Here is a 20,377-nt window from a genome sequence, read left to right as displayed (position 1 = left end):
GGGTGTGTAGAGCTTGTTAATGATGCCCGAATTTGTGATATAATAACCCAAATGGCTTTAGCAACTGGGCATGTAGTGAGCCTATGTCTCAAACAATCTCTCTCTCTCTCTCTCTCTCTCTCTCTCTCTCTCTCTCTCAAGGTTGTTGGTATTAGAACCACCTCTTGTGGAAGCGATTATATGTGCGAGCAAAGAGGTGAATGTAAGTCCACACCTTATTCGCTGAGCAAAATTCTAGGGCTCATGGGGTCTCTCTCTCTCAAGATTGCTAGTATTAGAACCACCTCTTGTGGAAGTGATTATATGGGCGAGCAGAGAGGCGAATGTATGGTAACACTTTTTCGCTGATCAAAATTCTGGGCTCATTGAGGGGGAGGAATGGTTTGAGGGATATGAAGGACAAAAAATTCGAAAGGGCATTCTGGGGAAACGAAGAGGAAACAATGCAATGCCAGGCTATTTTATTCTTGGCATTTTTTTTGTGTTACTCGCTCGAGAAAAACTTGGAGGGATTGGTGGGGGCAATGTGGGGCAGAAAAACAGAGAGAGGGCGGCGTTTCTTCGGGATTACAAAAAACCTAAGGGCATTCCGGGAAATAAAGGAAATTGTAAGGGCATTCCGAGAAATACAGGAAATCCAAGGGTATTCCGGGAAATAAAGGAAATTGCAAGGGCATTCCGAGAAATACAGGAAATCCAAGGGTATTCCGGGAAATAAAGGAAATTGCAAGGGAATTCCGAGAAATACAGGAAATCCAAGGGTATTCCGGGAATTAGAGGAAAGGCAAGGGCATTCCAGGAAATACAGGAAACGCAAGGGCTTTGTGATCGTATAGAAACAAAATACAGAGCAAATCAGGATCTGGAACAAGAAGAAGAAGAAGAAGAAGAAGAAGAAGAAGTAGGGAAAGCAGAAGTATTTATTGGCTATGGCGTCTTCTTCGTTTCTTGCCGACAACCTCTCCATCTCCTCTCCCGGCTCCAGGCGAAACTTCACCTCATCACACCATCGCTTCCTCTTCTCCTCTCAGGTTTCTTCTTCATTTCCATTTCATAATCTTTCTTTCATCTTGATCTGCCCCTTCCTTCATCGTCTTCATCATCATCGGTCCTTTTTCTTCATTTCATTTTAAACCATTTGTCTTGTTCGTTTTGCTAAGGTTCCTTTGATTTTCAAGTTTTGCAGAAATGTGCTCCCGGCGTAATTCGGGCAATTTCAAGAAAATTGAAGGTTTTGAAAGCCATTCGAGCGGATTCTGTTGCAATTTCGGAGTATGCTTACTCTTTTTTTCGTGCGTGTGTGCGTTTGTGACTCGTGAGAGATAGAGATGATAGATAGATAGAGAGAGAGAACATCCACCGAGGAAGGCCTCAAAAGGTCTATGGAAAGCCATGGGGAGGTATGCATGAATGTCCTTATCCTTGGAAATTGCATGCAGTAGTTTTATTCAATCTATTGCTCTAATGAGCAAGGGCTTGTATAAGGACGATTGCCCACTATTGGTGTCATGGAATGTCAGAGGACTCCCATAGAATAAATATATACTTTGACAAACTTTTAATGTGACACAGAGAATGAGATATAATTCGTGTCGTTGTATTAGAGAACCTTTTCATGTCAATTCACAAGCAACTACACAAAATAATTAATATACGATATGGAGATCTATGGCCAGTTTCTTACTCATGTAAATAAACTATTTCTTAATAATGGCCGACACACTCTCCCCGGCCCTTCTGGCGTCCGACCCATGCTCGCTGCTTTCCTACAAAACGTACCAAATGATCCTGCATTCTCTGTTTTTTCCTTTTTGAGCTGCGTGATATGAAGATAATTAATGAGAAAATTTGCGTATCACATAAAAATGGATTGTGTTTCTAATGTCTGTACTTTGTTTGCTGCACTCTAAGTGAGCTTGTAGGATTTTGTTTGCTGTCTTCTAAGTGAGCTTGGACCCACGGGAAATGACTGCTGCACTATCCATACTGGTGTCTCCTTTAGACTGCATATGTGTCCATCTATGTGGATGCGGTTTTACACAAGACAAGTTTCTTATCCTATTCAGGTGTAATAATGATTATGCGTGACAAATATTCCACACGGGTTGTGTACAATGATGCATATGGTTGATTTTTGGTCATGGAAAGTCTTGATTGTTTTATTTCTCTAGACTTTATGATTGAATCATCTAGCATTGTTTATGGGCGGCTTCAACATGTGTATTGCTGCATCACAATCTACTTTACGATTGTCAAGGATGGACGATCTAGAAAAAATGGACTTCAGAAGTTTTGGGCCTTTTTGTAGGCTATCAATAGAGCCTATAGTTCCAATACATATCAAACTTGCCAAACGTGGTTTCAAACTTGGTGAGGAAGGTGGAATAATCCTCCAGGACCTATGAGGAGATCTCTACTAGCAGAGAAAAACCAATCATTTGCGTTGCCTGTCTGAAGGGTGCTTGGTTCACCCTCTTTCTGTGCAGCTTAGAAAGGCCAAGACTTTTCTGATTGCAGCTTACGTGAGAATTCCTGGTGTTGTGATGGGCTTAGGTTATGGTGTGAAATGCCCTTAAAGCACATGTTGTTAAGGACGGGCAATTACTAGTTTAGATTCTTAGTACAAGGCAGTGTTTGCATGAGGCCACCTAGATTGCAAGTTGTCACCACTTGGGTGCAGCCTAATAAGGCAGATTCTGCTCCAAAGATGTCTGATTGGTGCTCATGCAAGAAATCCCAGGGCCATGACATATTTAGTTTTGCTGTGAAACATCAGTAAAACACATGTTGTTGGAGGCTCTCAATACAGGGAAGTGTTTACATGAGGTCACTTGGATGCGACTTGGCTGAACCGACATTCTGCACCAAAGGCATGGCTGATTGGTAAGAAACATGTCACTCAAACAAAGCCTCAAGACTTGAGGCATCTCCTATTGAGATTTGAGAAGAGTTGCATTTTACATCATGCAAAATAGATTCATCATGGGTCATATGACTGGTAGCATTGTCGTTTAATAGCCAATCATCAAGGTTTGAGATGATTGGTACAACTGAACATGGGAAAAATGTTTTATGGCTGAATGGGCAGAGTTTGATTGTGCAATGAGCTGAATCTTGTGGAGGAAGATTTCTTGGCATCATGCCTTTTCTTTTACAATAGTTTGATTGAATGTGACATTTGTATCTATAATACTGGCATGTAAGCCCCTATAGGTTCTGTTGTTTGTTGACCTTGAAGTAGGCTTGAAGTTAGAGTTGACCTTGGCCTTCCTCTCCCCTTTACTTTGTTTGGAAGATTGTTGTGCTTTTCTTCCTTGTAACCCTGTCGTGAAGTATGTGAATGAGTGGATTCATATCAGATGATTTTGGAAGAAGAGAAATTATGTCACTAAAGCCTTGAAATTATTTGGGCAACTCCGTCATCAAATTTTGAAAAAACTCAGCTGCAATTGTCTTTCTTCCAAAGGTATTGGAGAGAAACAAATCACATATCTTGATCCCTGAAGTTTAGAGAGTCATATAGAAATGGGCAACAATTTAGTTTGAGCTGAACTGAACAGAACAGCAAAATCACAAGTTAAAGGCTTAACTGGTTCTATTTTTGTTCAGAATGTTTTAAACAGTTCATTTTGGGTTTGGTTCAACTTGGGGGTTCAAGGATTGATTTGGTTTAAACCTTTATTGGCTTAACAGTTTCTGGTTCATCTTGCCTCAAACTGCAGCTTAAACATCTTAATGGTTTGGGATGAAATTGTTTAATTACATCGATCAATTAACTTTATAAACTATGAATATGTGATATGTAATATGTATTATGAACTTTTAACTTTGAACCTAACCATTCTTTTAGATTCTGTTGAGTTTTAAGAAAATAGCCGTTTTAACAATTCACTTCAAGTTGGAACTGAATGATGAAAACATGGCCTAATGGTTTATAGGTCTCTTGAACCATTTGGTTTGAGCTTGAGAATCCCTCAAATGGTTTGGTTTGAATGGTTTTGGTTTAAAGGTTTCGCAGTTTGATTCAGCTAGGTTTAAGTTTCAAAATATTTAAATGGTTTGAGTTTGAGACTCCCAAACCAAACCAATTCTTGTTTCTTGCCGCAAACCTTGCATATATTGCATAGACAATTGTATGGTTGCAAGGTCTATATCAGTAATTCTCTATCCAAGTGGTTGTTCATATCCAAGGTGAACTCTATGGGCAGTTGAGGGACGGTTAACAAAATAATAATGGCATTATAGGCCATTACAGTTCTCGTTTTGAGCTACAATGGGACTATCTATTGACAACAGTTGTAAATAGATGCTTAGGGGCGTTCTACTCCTCCATAGATTCTAAGTGAGGGTCTAATAGAAAAAACTAGACGGGACAATTGAATGCAAAGTGAATCTCTCTTTAGGGTTGGAGAACAGCAGAATATAATATGGGCTTAAGTCATGAATAGGTGGCTGCATATGCCCCATCAGGAGCATCATTTTGTTGTCCAACATCATCTGGCTCAATAACCACTGGCTCATTATTGTTTCTAGCCAAACGTTGTGCATCCCAAGGGTTCATATCAGATTTAACTTGTGGCTGTACATGCTGAAATTTGGCTCTTTTATGGTCACACTTAGAGGCACAATCATTTTTAAGCAGAATTGCCTCATTAAATACAACATCTCGGCTGCGTATTACCTTCTTGAGTTGAGGTAGCCCATTTCACCTTCATCTCCATAACCCATGAAGATTCCTTTCATGGACTTTGCATCTAACTTGCTTCTCAACCCAAGCCTTATATGCACAAACACATCACAACCAAAGATGCATAGGTGGTCATATGAAGCTGGTTTACCAGACCAAACCTCTTCAGGAATGCCACCTTTTAAGGATTGCAAATCCATAGCAGTTAGGAAGTGGGCTGCTGTGTGAAGAGAGAGAAAGCAGTGCAGAAAATGGAGAGGGAACCCTAGCCGCTAAAGTCCCTCTCTCACTAGAGAGGTTTTGGGACCAATTCTTATTGATAAGTAACTTTTAGGTCATTTGAGCACGTTCACACATTGCCAATGACCAAAAGTTATAAAGATAATGTAAATGCCTATAACCCCCCAAATTGGGGCCAAAAAATATTGTAAATATGTGCCTAGAAAGCTCTCGAAGGGAGCTTGCACATGGAAGGGTCAAAAATATACAAAAGGAGAGTCCTTGGGGCATTTATCCCCAGCATTGGTGTCACAATACAAAATGCATATTTTAACACTACAGCATTGATATTTTCGAGTTGCAATTGTTGCAAAAAGGCCATTTTTTGGCTGTGGTAGTCGATGCAGGACGTTGCAGTGCCAGACATGGCTATGGCTAGGGAAAACAAACTATCAAGTACATTGATGGGAGACAAACTCTAAACCTATTTTTAATCATATCCCTAACACTAGCTCTTAGAGCAGTAATAGCAATAGTATCTGCAATATAGCGTCACCACTTTTTGTGGCTTCTATGGCTGGCATGAACAATGGCCACCCAAATCCTCAAGATCACTGTATGATCACATCAGTTTGTTATAGTGTGAATAATAATGAACCAAATCCACCATCGCTTCCAATGCAAGGAGAGGAGGCCATTAAATGGAGGGATGTCCCGTTTTCATTAATAGTTGGCTATTAAGGACAGAGTGGGAAGGGCACAATATGAGATTTATGATGTAGTTGAGTGTATTGCAAATGAGCCCATTAGAGTGGGGAGTTGTATACAAATTTGAGTTTTGAAAGTCACAATCTTGGCCATTTCATGTGCAACATAAAATTGCACAATGTATTAGGGAAGCCACAATTTTATGTACTTTTGCCATTACTTCTATGGACCGAGAAGGCTTGGTGTTCAATGTTGCAGTTGTCATGGATGTCAGAAAAGTAGATGAGAGGATGTGCAAATGACAACAACTGCTTTGGTTTACATTGTGGCAAAAGAAGGATAAGATGGGAATCACATGAGTTGCTTGCAATAATTTGGTAAATCCGAAGTGGTTGGCAGGGTGCTGCATTATTGAATTTGGATATTCATTTGATGGCTCATCGATTTTCATTTGTTGCAAGACGTGTGTTTGCTCTCTCAATTGGGTGTATCTATTCTACAACGTTTCATTGATAAGGAAGTTATAACATATGGGAAGACGGTGATTAAGGATCATGGTGGAAGATGCTCAATGGAAGTATTCCAATTGATTGTGTCTTGGCAAAAAGTTCTCTCTTTATTTAAGTGGGTATCACCATCGATTGGAGAGCATTATAATTCTTTGCAAAGGGAGTTTATTATACTAGCATGGAAAAGATAGATTGTGCTCAGTTTAATGGCTTGATTTTGCCTGGGGCCATAGAGTTGATCAATGTTGGTGCTCAATTTCAAAGGTTTTTGGACTTTGTTGATGCAACGCACATATATTACACATTCCACCTAATTATGAGTTTACTTTGTAGAAACTGCAAAGTATATCATGGATCCAAGTTCCCTTATCAATATTTACGGAAAAACGAAACTCCAGTTTTACAAAGAATTTAATGAATCCAAACTCCCTTACCTATGTAGCAACTTTTAGCATTTCTTTATGGAATCACTATGATGATAATCATGTAACACTGAACAAGAATGGCATATAAAGAAATTTGATCATTGATGGTGGCAGATCTTATAGTGTAGTGGGCACTCTCTAGGAATGGATTGTCAATAGATAATTGCATGTGGATGGTTCAACTGGAAGATGATCCTCACTGTTTCATACAATGTCTAATTGCTAATAAGGTTTGGCAGGATTTGTCACATTGTTAGCTATCAAGATAATGCTTATTTTCTCAATTTATATTGAATTCCCTAACTTCAGAGATTGAGGTCATTTTTCTCTTTCTAAGGTTTTGGTGATTATGTCATAATTGGTAGATGCACAATACTTTCATGCTTGATTGTTGGCATAGAGTTCATCTTATCCATTGGTGCTTCAGCACAACTCCGTCACCCATGTAGCGGCGACACAAATGTAGTTATAGCACCAATGTAATGTTTTTCACATACAATTGATATAATTAATTGTTTTCACAAAAAGAGGCAGAACGTAACGTCGGTGTATTATTAAGGTGAAATGAATAATTAAGCTTCTTTCCTAATTTCACTCTTTGGATCTTCCATAAATCTAGTTTTACAAGCACAAAATGCATAATTGGTACATGCACTAGTGAGGGGACATAGTGCCCAATGTTGGTTGGTGGAGCAATGAAACGGGTGACGAGAAATATGTGAAATAGCTCTGCTGATTATTATGAAGTATATGATAGCCCAATGATTCTCTCTTCGTGAATTTAAGTATGAGTATGCAGCCTTGGACACGTATTATAACTGTTCTTTCAGTCTCTTGAAGGCATGTTTTAATACTGACGAACCCTTCTAAGTTTTCCAATTTGGTAGTAAAGCATCATTCGGTCAGCTCAACTCAGCAATGAGAAAACAATAATCCCTTTACTTCTGAAGTTTTGGCATTATTCAATCTTTTAAAGAATTACTGTAAAGTGGAAGTGTAATTGTGAATCTTTCAAAGAATCTAAACTACATTATTATATTGCAATTTGGGGTGCTTTAGGGAAAAAACTCTGCAAATCGATTGGAATAATCTGGGATTTGGTTATCATGAAACCGATTTCATGTATATTTCGCATTGTGTTTTGGATGGTGAATGGGAGAAAGGAGAAATGCAACCGTTTGGTCCCTTGAAACTCAGTCCGTCTGCCGGTATTCTTAATTATGGTCAGGTTTGTACTTAAAAGGGATTTTTTATCAGCAAGCAATTGTGGTAGGTAATGGATTCTCAAATTATGTGAAATTCACCTTTCCAGGGAATTTTTGAAGGTCTGAAAGCTTATCGTACAGAAGAGGAAGAAATCTTATTGTTCCGTCCAGAGGAGAATGCTATGCGAATGATATCAGGAGCAGAACGTTTGTGTATGCCAGCTCCTCCTGTTGATCTCTTTGTGCAAGCAGTGAAGAAAACTGTGCTGGCCAATAAGCGTTGGGTGTGTATTTATTTAGTACTTGAACTAGATCTGCTATTCCAATAAATGGCAGGTGTGTTTATTTAGTACATGAATCTTAGCAATTGTGCTATAAACATTGGGTGGGTGATTATTTTGTCTTGATTCGTAGCTATTATGTGAAATACTTGAAATATAGATATTATGCAATAAACTGGGTATGTATTTATTTCACAGATGAATCATAACTATGCAATAAGCGTTGAGTTTGTGTTTACATAGATGAATTATAGCTTCGAATAAGTGTTGGGTTTGTTTCTATTTCATCCTTGAATGATAACTAGGTATTATGCAATATGTTGGGTATGTGCGTGATTAGTCCTTTCACCTAGTAGGCTAGAATGCTAATTATAATAACTCGTTGGTAATTGTGTTGTAGATTCCTCCACCTGGGAAGGGATCTCTTTATATTCGTCCTCTGCTTATGGGGTCTGGTTCAATTCTTGGGTTGGCACCTGCACCCGAGTATACATTCCTAATTTTTGTTGCCCCCGTTGGCAATTACTTCAAGGTAATGCATATTCTGAATGTATAATTTTAGTGCTATGCAAAAAAAAAAACTTCATTCCATTCTGTCTATTGATGCTAGGATATTGGTTACATGCCACTCCATGCTTGAGCATTTTTTGTATGTGTCAACTTTGGCTAGAATTGTGTTATAATTGAGAACATTTATTAAGAAATTTAATGTGGAGAGTTATGTTTCAGGAAGGTCTCTCACCTATTCATTTGAAGGTTGAGGAAATTTATCACCGGGCAACACCTGGAGGGACAGGAAGTGTGAAAACTATTGGGAATTATGCACCTGTAAGCACACCGAAACAGATGTTCAGAAATGCTAGTTACAATGTCGGAAATTACATTATTGTCAGTTTACAATTCACTTATGAATATTAGTTTGGGAGAATTATTGCAGGTGTTGAGAACACAGCGTTTTGCCAAGGCCGAAGGTTTTTCTGATGTTTTGTATCTAGATGCAGTAGAGAACAAATATGTGGAAGAAGTCTCTTCTTGCAATATCTTTGTTGTTAAGGTGTGGTTTTTCTTATTGACATAGTTTTCAACTTCTTAATGTTCTAGTTCTTTTCATACCCTATTATATCTAGTCAAATTCCTTGAAAATAAATTCTACAATTTGCTCTCCTTGGTTTTTCATCTTTTTATCATGGTCTTCTGGCTAACAAAGTTACCCAGTCACTGAGAAGTAGGTAAGTAAACTCCTTGATTATCAGCAAAAGTTCTGGTCGTTTTTACAATCACAATGCCAGAAGTTCTGTTTACCTTACACATTACAAAGGATTTCACACCTTTCTTTTTTATTCTGAGCTACAGTAGAATTCTCGTGTTTTTGTATCTTTCTAATAATTATTGGCCTGAAATAATCAAATGACTTAGTATATTTGCCAACTTCAAAAAACTTCCTTGATTATTATTGAATGCTAGTGGTGAATTTGACATTTGTTTCATGTTGTACAAAACTTTTTAGCTATTTGGTGGTTAAATCTTAGGCTGTTAAAAATAAAAGATTCATTTTTTGCATATGTTAATTAATTGTACTCGCATTTTGCATGCAGGGAAATAAGTTAGCCACTCCAATACTGAAAGGTACAATACTACCGGGTATCACAAGAAAAAGTATCATTGAACTAGCAAGAAGTCGAGGTTATGAGGTGAATGGGGAAATTTCATTTAATTTAAAAGAATGTAAAACAATTCTAATGAACATACACATTACTCATTTGTTTCTTTTTCAACTAATAAGTAAATTCTCTTATAATTAAGACGGTCTGTTCATTTTTATTTACTCATTATATGCTTAGGTTGAAGAGAGGTTAATTGAGGTGAATGAGCTCCGGGATGCAACTGAAGTTTTCTGCACAGGAACAGCAGTTGTGGTGTCTCCTGTTGGTAGCATTTCACTACAAGGAGAAAGGTCCATGCTCTGTCCTCAAAAATATAAATATATACACTTAATTTAGTGCCACAGAAGGATATTTTGGTTATGTTTGAAAACACCAGGAATTTCTCAACAAATTGGCAAGAACCCTCTAATAATAGTATATTTTCTTAGCACATGGATATTTATACAAAGTTTGGACCTGCATATAGATTATAAACCATATAGGCTTGATAAAATGCATCCGTTGATGGCATGTTTTCTTGTGGGTGAATGCAGAATAAAATATGCAAATGAAGGATTGGGTAGAGTCTCACAGGAATTGTATGAGACTTTAACAAGCATCCAAATGGGTAAATCAAATGATTTTATGGGCTGGACAATGAAGATATGAAATCTTCCTTTTTGTAGATGCAGGAGATGCCCGTGCTTTATCTCGTCAATTGCATTACTGTTTATCATACTTGTACTTGAAATGAAGTCGAATTTGGCTTGCTGAATGAGAGCATTATCATGCTTAATAATATTTTAACCATTCCTAGGGTTCTCTAGTATTATAGAAAGTTGACTGAAGATTCTATAATAGTGGTTGATTATACTGAAGTTATCTTGTTTGAAGATTAGGTATATGATCATTGATGACAGGTGACGTACACCACTTTTATAAATTGCATGTAATTGTGGTTCTGGAAACGGAGAAATATATTAATTTCTACTAGTAGGTGAATTGACTAAAAGTGAATTGGTTCTCTTTAATAAGTGATGGTGTAGTACTGGGTTCTCTTTAATAAGTGAATTTCTATCGGCAAGTGGAATAATGTTTTCCCAGGAACGTGTAGATTTAAGTTCTGTACTGAGGACAATATTTTCCCAGGACACGTGCACAAATTGGTAGAATTAAGTTCTCTACCCAGTAATAATGTTGGAGTACTCAGGAACCTGTAGAACCTTTGTTGACTCAGCACCAGAGAACACAATATATGGAATAGAAGACATTGGGCTAAGGTTTCAAACATCAAGTTATTATTTGCAATTTAATGAATTATGGGCAGATTATAGTGGCCATACATTTTTTCCATTAGAGGATGATTATAAATCATTGATACAAGAGAAGCCACCCAAATCTTTTATGAGCCACATGATTTTAAAGTTCTAATTACGATGAATTCAGTTAACATGAGGGTGATGGAGCAGAATTGATTATATCACTGGGACGAGAAGCCACTCAATTCTTTATGATGCACATGAAAATGATTTTAAAGTTCTAATTCAGTTATAATTGTCATCATTCGCTCATGCCTATTGCCTAGGTTCTAGTAGAAGGCATTATTCTGCTTAATGACTTGTATCTAATGGTTTTGGGAGCTCCACATATATGATTCAGGCAGATGTGGAGATTATAATCATTCAGGCATTATAATAATTGAGGCATTGTGCCAACTAATGACCTATATCTAATGGCTTTGGTAGCTCCCTGAGAATAGAGAGATTTAGTGTTTGGTGACCTGTATGTAATAACTTTGGGTACTCTTTGACTGAACATGGAATAAATTCATTGTTGATATGCTAAAATGAAACCATGGTTGCCAGAAACATATGCACTACCCCCATTTCAATACATATATGTACATATATATACATAAATACTACCCCCATTCCAATACATGTATATATGTACATACATTCTAGAAGAAAAAACATCTATATGCGCCAAATACAAATATCTGGCTTATGAGAGAAATGTTAATATTCAAGTTACGAGGACAATTTATGATGTAGATTCCTAGTGTTTCATCAGAAAGGAAATTTACTTTTCCATCGACGTCGATGTTTAAAATCACATGAACATAGGAATAGCCATAAATCTACATTTGATGCTCCTCCACATATCTTAACCCACTTCCTCAAAAACTTCCAGTTCGTTGTCAAAGGGCCAGAAAACTCTAAAATAGATTTTACTACAGTATCAACTGTTACATTTCTTGGCCTTAAATATGATTTCAAACTCTGATCAGACCATAACCTCATTCATTGGCCTGGCTCATTGGCAAAGTCTATACGTTAGATGTATTCATTTATTCAATCTATTACTCAGCTCCATAACAAAATTGGATGGAAAAATATAAAATTGTAGCATTATTTTAGTAACCATAACCACCCATCCCACCCCCTGGTGGCCCAGCAGCAGTCACATCATTTTCATCCTTCGGAACTTCATATACAACAGCCTCTGTTGTTGTCAACAATGATGAAACACTGCAAAACAAATGCAAAAAACTTCAACATTGGATCAAACTATAAATTCACGATCAGATTCACTCACAAAAACATGGCTTAACCGAGACTAGTGTTGATGTCTCATCGCAAGACAAACAAATGATCTCAAACGCCATTAGTACAAAATTCTTGATGAACGATAAACCTGAATGCCCACAGTATACAATAAGCAGCTGAAGGAGAAACTCCAAGTGGAGACTCACAAAAACATGGCTTAACCGTGACCAGTATTGAAGTCATGTTGCAAGAGAAACAAGGATGACCTCAACACAGTAAGTACAAAATTCATGATAATAGAGAAACCCAAATGCCCTCATACAATTATTAACATTAAAGAGAAACTCCAAATGAACACTCACAAAAACATGGCTTAACCAAGGCTGCAAGAGAAACAAGGATGACCATGAAAGAGAAACTCCAAATGAACACTCACAAAAACATGGCTTAACCAAGACTAGTATTAAAGTCGTGTTGCAAGAAAAACAAGGATGACCTCAGCACAGTACGCACAAAGTTCATGATGAAAGAGAAACCCGAATGCCCTCAGTATACAATATGTAACACGAAAGAGAAAGCCACAGTGATGAAAGAGGAACTTCATAGGAAAGAAGAACAAAAGTCATGCTGAGAGGGCATACACAGGAACTCAGTATGAAATAAGTAAGAAAGTCACAAAAACACAACTTAACTGAGACCAGTATTGAAAGTAATGTTGCAAGAAAAACAAGGATGACCTCAACACAGTACGCTCAAAATTCATAATGGAAGAGAAACCTGAATGCCCTCAGTATACAATAAGTAACATGAAAGAGAAATGCCAAATGGCTACAGTGATGAAAGATAAACTTCATAGAAAATAACAACACAAGTCATGCTGAGAGAGCATACACATGAACTCAGTATAAAATAAGTTGGAAAGTTATGGAAACTGGAATGAAACAAACCAATAATATGTAAAATCTCCATTCCAGAACCAAGTATAAGTTCAACAGTATGTGCAGCAAGCAATACAGATTCACACATGAAAATAACTTTATGCAAAATTAGGATTGACGTCATGCTGAAAAAGAAAAACCAAAACAAACTCTGGTATAAAATAGATACAGAAACTACACGAAAAGAGAAAAATAGTACTGAAACATAAACCCAAATGAACTAAATACAAACCTTGCAGCATCAACAAGGGCTGTCCTAATAACCTTCACTGGATCGATTATTCCAGCCTTTACCATATCAGTGTACTCTCCTGAAATGATTACACATTTAAGACACAAGTAGGAAGCAAAATGACAGACGATGCAAAAATTCAGACGAGTAAAACCTTTGGCAGCATCATAGCCAAAATCTAGGCTGTCTTGTTCAAGAAGTTTGCCGACTATGACCGCTCCTTCTACACCTGCATTGACTGCTATTGTGTAGGCTGGTGCCTAAAATCAGGAATTGACTACCACCATTAGGACATGAAAAAGTAGAACTAAAATAAAAAGACTATACTACTTCCGAAACGAAATTTTAATGAGTCACCTACAATACAACATTCAAAGCATTTTGGATCAGTTGAATGCCAATTACTATCATTATTAAGACATGGTAAAGCAGGACTAGAATGCAAGCCTATATTACCTTCAAAGCATTTTGAATGACTTGAATACCGATCTTCTGGTCGAAGTTGTTTCCTTTGAGTTTCTCAAGAACCTTCGATGCATAAAGTAAAGCAACACCTCCACCTACATAAACCCAACGTATAAATACACTTGCACATAAATGAGGAAAAGAACAAATTATAAGTTGAGATAATGAAGCTGTTAATTACCCGGCACAATACCCTCCTCCACTGCAGCCTTTGTGGCATTCAAAGCATCAGTTACACGATCTTTTTTTTCACCAACTTCTGCCTCACTAGCCCCACCAATCTATGAAATAGATAAAACACCCATCAAGTTCCCCATTAAAAACCTGGTGCAGGTACAATATTACAGGAATTGATGCAAACCTTGAGGACAGCAACACCGCCTGAAATTTTTGCAAGCCTCTCTTGTGCCTTTTCTTTGTCATAGTCAGAAGTTGAAGCACTTATAAGCTCCCGGATCTATATCATTACCCAGACAATAGTTTTTAATAATAAGAAATTGTAAGCCCTAAGCATGTCTAGTAGAGTAGAATAAATCACAGACATTTCATATACACCTGCTCACATCGTTCCTCAATGGCCTGCTTGTCACCTCCCCCATCAAGAATGATTGTGTCATCCTTCGAAATGGTGATTTTCTTGGCTCTTCCTAGCATATCAGTACTTGTTTTCTCAAGCTTCATACCAAGTTCTTCACTTATTACCTTTTTATGGAAAAGAAATGTTTGAGATATGGTTCGTCCTATGGAGGTATAAATGCACCAGAAAATTATAAGGTGAAGCCAAATGGCCACATTACCTGGCCTCCAGTAAGTGTTGCAAGATCTTGCAAATTGGCTTTCCTGTTTTCTCCAAACCCAGGTGCTTTTATGGCACAAACCTTCATGAAACATGTCATTCAGGACGATAACCTTAAGATTGTCAAAAGTTCCACAGGATTTAGAGACAACTCACACCTTGAAACCTCCTCTTAGTTTATTGACGATGAGAGTTGCAAGAGCTTCACTTTCTACATCCTCAGCAACTATAAGCAGGGGTCTTTGTTCCTATTTGAAATATAATTCAGCTACTATTATTAAACAAATGGCATAATCAAATGAATTGACAGGAATCACATCAGAAACTAGTTATTAACCTTGAGGACAGCTTCCAAAATGGGTAGAATAGAATTCACATTAGAAATCTTCTTCTCATGTATAAGTATCACAGCATTTTCAAGCTCCTGTCAGAGAACAAATGTTTCATCACATATGCAGTCTTATTTAGCATTGATAACCATGAGATAACTAACAAATACATGGGAGCACTCACGCATTTCTGTGTCTTGCTATTGTTGATGAAGTAAGGTGAAATGTATCCACGATCAAGTTTCATGCCCTCCACAACCTCAAGCTCATTATACAAAGTCTTTCCATCCTGAACATAATAAGGTAAGATAAAAAAGATTAATGGTATCATTTGAATATACAGTACAGGTAATTGATAAGAATACAGGATATTTAGGAACGGAATAGATCTAAATATCAAAATACCAATGCATTCAAATAAAATCTTAACTAATGAGGAGAAAATAATACATACAGAAACAGTAATGACACCATCCTTGCCAACTTTCTCCATCGCCTTTGCAATCAAATCACCAATTTCTCGATCCCCATTCGCAGAGATTGTGCCCACCTGGAGTGTTTATATAAGTAGAGCAAGGACCATTAACAGCCATTCCATGTTTCATAATTTACTGTTGCAATATAGAAAACTCGAGAGTTGTTTGTATACAGCCCAAGAAAAGAACGAAAAAACTATGCTAGTAATCAAATTAATTATTCACTTGTGCGATCTCTTCTGATGTGCTAATCATCTTTGCTTTACTCTTTAGGTGTTCAACAACAGCCTCAACAGCCATGTTTATTCCCCGCCGTAGATCCATTGCATTCATGCCAGCAGCCACAGACTTGCAACCCTCAGTAAATATAGCTCGTGTTAAGATAGTGGCACATGTAGTTCCTGAGACACAAATTTGCACCAGGCTAAGCTAATAACCTTCAAATCAAAACACACTAGTCTAATTAGTGAAAAACGAATGTATCTAAAAATCAAAATCCCCTCTCTTATCAGAAGTATATTGTTTATGTTTCATTTCCTGCAAGGAGACAACGCATGAACATGCTGTACTAGACTAGCACAACCTAAAATTTAAAATACACCAGCTTTACGTTGTGCATTCAATTACTTTAAATTCGATTAAATCATTAAGATAGGCAATAATTCTATAAATTGTTTTCTTAAGTTTTTAAACATAATCTTTTAATTGAATTTGTTACACAATCACAAGCCGACCCTCATACATAGTGGTAATGATATACAAACAGAAAGCTCTTAACCAAACAAGCTTGAAGGATAAACATATATACCGTCTCCTGCAGCATCATTGGTAGCATTGGCAACTTGCTTGACCAAACTTGCTCCAATATTCTTCAACTTATCCTTGAACTCAATGCTTTTGGCTACAGTTACACCATCCTTGGTAACTTTTGGAGGACCAAAGCTCTGCTCAAGTATAACATTGCGTCCCTATAATCCAAGCAGAATTTTTACTCCATGACAATAAGACAAACTTGGTGTATCATACATAATTAAGAACTTGAGCAAACCTCCTACATAACCGCTTTAACAATCACATTGAATTTAGAATAAACCTACACTATTTACTTCGCTGAATAAGTTAAGGCAAATGCATATAGGAGAACATACACAAGTACCACCACACTTAATGCTAATTACCACTCACACTAATACAATTAGAGCTTACACACCTAAGATGAATGCTTAAGGATTCTCATACGTTCTAAGATTAGGAATAACTAGAGAGGGGTAAAAAATGAGAAAAACTTCTAGCTTGAGGGTAAAAGGTGAAGAATAAAGTGTAAAATGCTAACAATTTGACATTTTTACTTCTTTATAATTAAGTGTGATGGCTTTTGTCCCTTCACACGTTGTGGGGACACAATGTATAGCCTAGGTTCTCGTAAGTTTTATGGGGTTCTCCTTTTTGTTGCCTTGTACAAGAGTTAGGCCTTCTTGATCATTATTAGAATTGTCACGCACACAATTAGCACTCAATTGATGAAGTGTACACATTCTGGTCCCTATGAAACGAGGAAATAATTAAGCACGATTGAAGCCTCTAGCTATAGTACAGAACATGTTAAGCATGCCCAACCTAATAACGATAGTTTGTGGCATTGTTAAGCCTCTTACAAGGCAATGAACCTTCACTTGGCAACTTGGTAATAGTCAATTGTCCAACTGCTTTGATAATTACGATGATGTGAATTATTTAGTTTGTATCAAGATAGTCATGCTGGATACAGTTGGTTTCTTTATTTGCATCTTGATAGTCATGTTTACTTCAAGTAATTTGTATATTAGGGTATTTTATTCTCGTAATTAATGGCTACCTTTGGGCCCATGGTGACTTTCACAGCATCAGCTAGCTGCTCAACTCCTTGAAGCATCGAAGCTCGAGCATCAATACCAAACTTTATATCTTTAGCTGCATAGTATCTAACAGAGCCAAGCCTCTTGGCATCCTGTGAAGTTCATATGCATCAATTGAACACATGAAAATAAGTTAATGAAACCTACTGATTTCTAGAAGATAAAATAGTATGTATATGCAATCCTGATAATGAATGCCTGTCGTAAGACCTCATACATATTATCAAGCTTGTACTCGAGGAATATATTTCAACCTCATCATATTTAATCAACATTCATCCTGACACCATAGAAACAAACCTGATATGTAGCCAAGCCTCATAAAGACCTATGAAAATCGGATGCATATGATACAATCACTCCTCATAAAATGCATATGCAATCAACGCTCATTAAATGCATACATAACAAAGAAAATCTTAGAGTGTCTTTTCCTCTTGGAATGGGTTCAGACTATGATTACAGAGATTGGGTGTAATTTTTGTTTTGTGAAAACATTGGCCTCATAAAATGCATATAACTTCCTCCCTTATTGAATGCATATACAATGACCCCTCAAAATAATAAAAGAATTGAGACTCGTAGAGAAGACATATAGTTGTATGTACATAATCAAACCTCATGCTGACTGCACATTCAAGATTCAAAATAAATTTCCATATAGACAAACATCACAATATGCATATATAGACGCCAATCCTTGTGAAAAAGTCTCGTGAAAAAATTCAACAAAATCGAACATCATAAGATGCACATAATCATCTTTGATCATGGATTCACATAATCAAAACTTGCAAAAGTGCATATAAGACCAAGCAACATAAGGATGCATATATTATCAATCCTCTTATAAAGACGAAGAAGAGGAAGGAGCCACTTGCATTGAAACTTTTCCTGCAAAAAGATCAACAAGAGAAGAAAACGAGTTAGAGAAATTGGTGTTCTTAGCTCACGTGCAGAGAAAGAGAAGAAGCAGGGGCAGAGAAAATCAGAGTGTTCTTTCCTGTTGTGTTGGTGTCTGCATCTGTGCCTGTGCCTATGCATGTGACTGTGACTGTGCTTGAACTTGCGCTTGTGCTTATGCTTGAGACTATGTGCCTCTATTTCGGTGTGCATTTCTTTCCTGTGTTTTTAAGAGGAGCCACATACCTGGATACAGAAGCTGCGAGTCGGAACATGGCGGGGAAGGTAGAGCTCTTAGGACAGAGGAAGAAGACGAAGATGAAGGACAGAGAGAGAGAGAGAGAGAGAGAGAGAGAGAGAGGCTGTACAATGGCAAGGGCCGGATCAGTTAGGGTTTTAGGGTTTTTTGTTAGGGTTTAAGACGGGCCAAAAGGAAGAAGAAGAAGAAGAAGAAGATGGATCCAAATGAATGGCCTGGTCTGGTTCGGTTCGGTTCGGTTCGGTTCGGTTCGGTTCGGTTCTGGTTTTGTTCTAGTTTCGTCTGGTCAGGTCGGTCGCCGACATCCATAAGTAACGAACCATCACCATTTCCGATACCTCCATATGTCTCTTTGCGTGTAACGCTTTGTTATTCGACATCCGCTCGACTGATCACGCTCACTGGGTAGATGCTCTCTCGAACTCCTCGCAATGTTCAACTTCTTCGTGTGTGTGTTTGTGTGTGTGTGTGTGTGTGTGTGTGTGTGTGTGTGTGTCCATGTGTCTCTACGTGTATGGTATTCTGTAGACACTCATCACGCATTTCCACATATGTTTGTGCCCACCTCGCTTCTCGTCTCAGGCCACAACACAAATACATGAGAAATGGCCAACTGTTTTTCTTCTTCTTTTTATTTTAAGGAAGATACAACTTTGTATATTACTTGAAAAGTCTACATAAGAAAAACAGAAGGAGACATTTCATCTCACTTCTTTTTGTAAGATACAAAAACTAGTACATCTGATGATACAGATGATGTCATATATGAACAAGTAGAACAATACTTACTATCCACTATCCAACATAAATGAAGGTATGACATAATTCCACTTTGGACCAGCAGTTGTCTCTGAAAATAATTGGAGTCCTTGCCATCGGTTCTTAAAGGCCACTTGCCGTTGCCACAAAACATCATCTGAAACCTTGCAGATCATCATATTGGCCATGAAGTGTGTGAACAAACAACATCTAGAATTCAATAAGCATAGTGTTGAGCTGTATATGGGCATTGTTAAAAACATAATCACGTCTCGCTTTCCATATTATCCAAAGAGCCAATGACGTAATTGTATGCCAAATGACCAGATTTTTAATTCTGAACCGTGAAATAGAAGAAGGAAACGAGGTGTCCATAAGAAAAATGAAAAACATGAGAAGCATGCATACTTTCATACATCATAACCTCTCCATGAAGGACACCCCACAATACTGCACCCCAAGAGAATATTGATCGAGAGTAGTGTTATCTCAACAATAAAAACAACTTACTCCAAAATTTCTGGATCTTGGGACATAACCAGAATACGTGCAAAATCAATTCAGTAGGTGCGCCACAATGCAATCCACAAGCATATTGTTGATGCTGTCTCAACCAATCACCAACATGAAGAGCATAATGAGTCAATAGCCATCGAAAGCAAATGACTTTTTTCGGCAATTGCATGCTCCACAACCATTTCCAAAATTTTGCAAGTTGTAATTCCTGCACATTATTCTCAGACCAATGCTTCATGACAACAGGACATTTATACTTTGATTGCAACAATAAATTCCTATCTAGCTTAACTAAATATTAGAAAAACTCCAAATGTTTACCATATCCACCATAACTCGGCTTTTTCCATTGATAATCAGCCGGATCCCAATCTAAATTTTGAAGAGGTTTTTTTTGAAAAACCCATAATGAGCAACACAACAATCATTCTTGAAATGGTGGATCCAAAGACCATTTTTCCCCCGATCTTGCGACTACTTGAATGGCCAAAGTGTTTGCGGACATCCACACATCTAATGCAATGTATATGCCACAACCTACCCTCATCATCAACATTAAAATACATAGCATCACCCGTAGCAT

The 20,377-nt window shown here is 37.5% G+C and overlaps 2 protein-coding genes across 2 annotated transcripts; one reads left to right on the top strand and one right to left on the bottom strand.

Moving 5' to 3' along the window:
* The first annotated feature begins 873 nt into the window (after nucleotides 1-873).
* LOC147855763 (branched-chain-amino-acid aminotransferase 5, chloroplastic-like) lies at nucleotides 874-10,445 on the top strand. The gene is made up of 10 exons (XM_087330048.1): nucleotides 874-1,031; nucleotides 1,187-1,272; nucleotides 7,608-7,776; nucleotides 7,861-8,037; nucleotides 8,435-8,566; nucleotides 8,764-8,862; nucleotides 8,972-9,088; nucleotides 9,630-9,725; nucleotides 9,876-9,988; nucleotides 10,232-10,445. The coding sequence occupies exons 1-10, from the start codon at nucleotides 930-932 to the stop codon at nucleotides 10,344-10,346; spliced, it is 1,206 nt and encodes a 401-aa protein (XP_087186174.1). The 5' UTR covers nucleotides 874-929; the 3' UTR covers nucleotides 10,347-10,445.
* A 1,429-nt stretch (nucleotides 10,446-11,874) lies between these two features.
* On the bottom strand, nucleotides 11,875-18,626 carry LOC147855762 (chaperonin CPN60-2, mitochondrial-like). Its single transcript, XM_087330322.1, has 16 exons — nucleotides 18,496-18,626; nucleotides 17,318-17,451; nucleotides 16,271-16,430; nucleotides 15,688-15,863; nucleotides 15,441-15,536; nucleotides 15,171-15,275; nucleotides 14,995-15,081; nucleotides 14,816-14,905; nucleotides 14,659-14,739; nucleotides 14,417-14,563; nucleotides 14,223-14,318; nucleotides 14,043-14,142; nucleotides 13,853-13,956; nucleotides 13,551-13,656; nucleotides 13,397-13,475; nucleotides 11,875-12,208 (listed from the first exon to the last, which is right to left on the bottom strand). Exons 1-16 carry the CDS (start codon nucleotides 18,533-18,535, stop codon nucleotides 12,094-12,096), a joined length of 1,716 nt encoding a protein of 571 aa, XP_087186448.1. The 5' UTR covers nucleotides 18,536-18,626; the 3' UTR covers nucleotides 11,875-12,093.
* Between the last annotated feature and the right edge of the window lie 1,751 nt (nucleotides 18,627-20,377).

This window comes from Azolla caroliniana, unplaced genomic scaffold (assembly GCF_043228905.1).
Source record: "Azolla caroliniana isolate FFs.n. ecotype wild unplaced genomic scaffold, voAzoCaro1.0.p SCAF_14, whole genome shotgun sequence".
Taxonomy (NCBI): domain Eukaryota; kingdom Viridiplantae; phylum Streptophyta; class Polypodiopsida; order Salviniales; family Salviniaceae; genus Azolla; species Azolla caroliniana.
The sequence above is the reverse complement of the archived record's forward strand: the minus strand, read 5'-3'. Positions and strand labels throughout refer to the sequence as shown.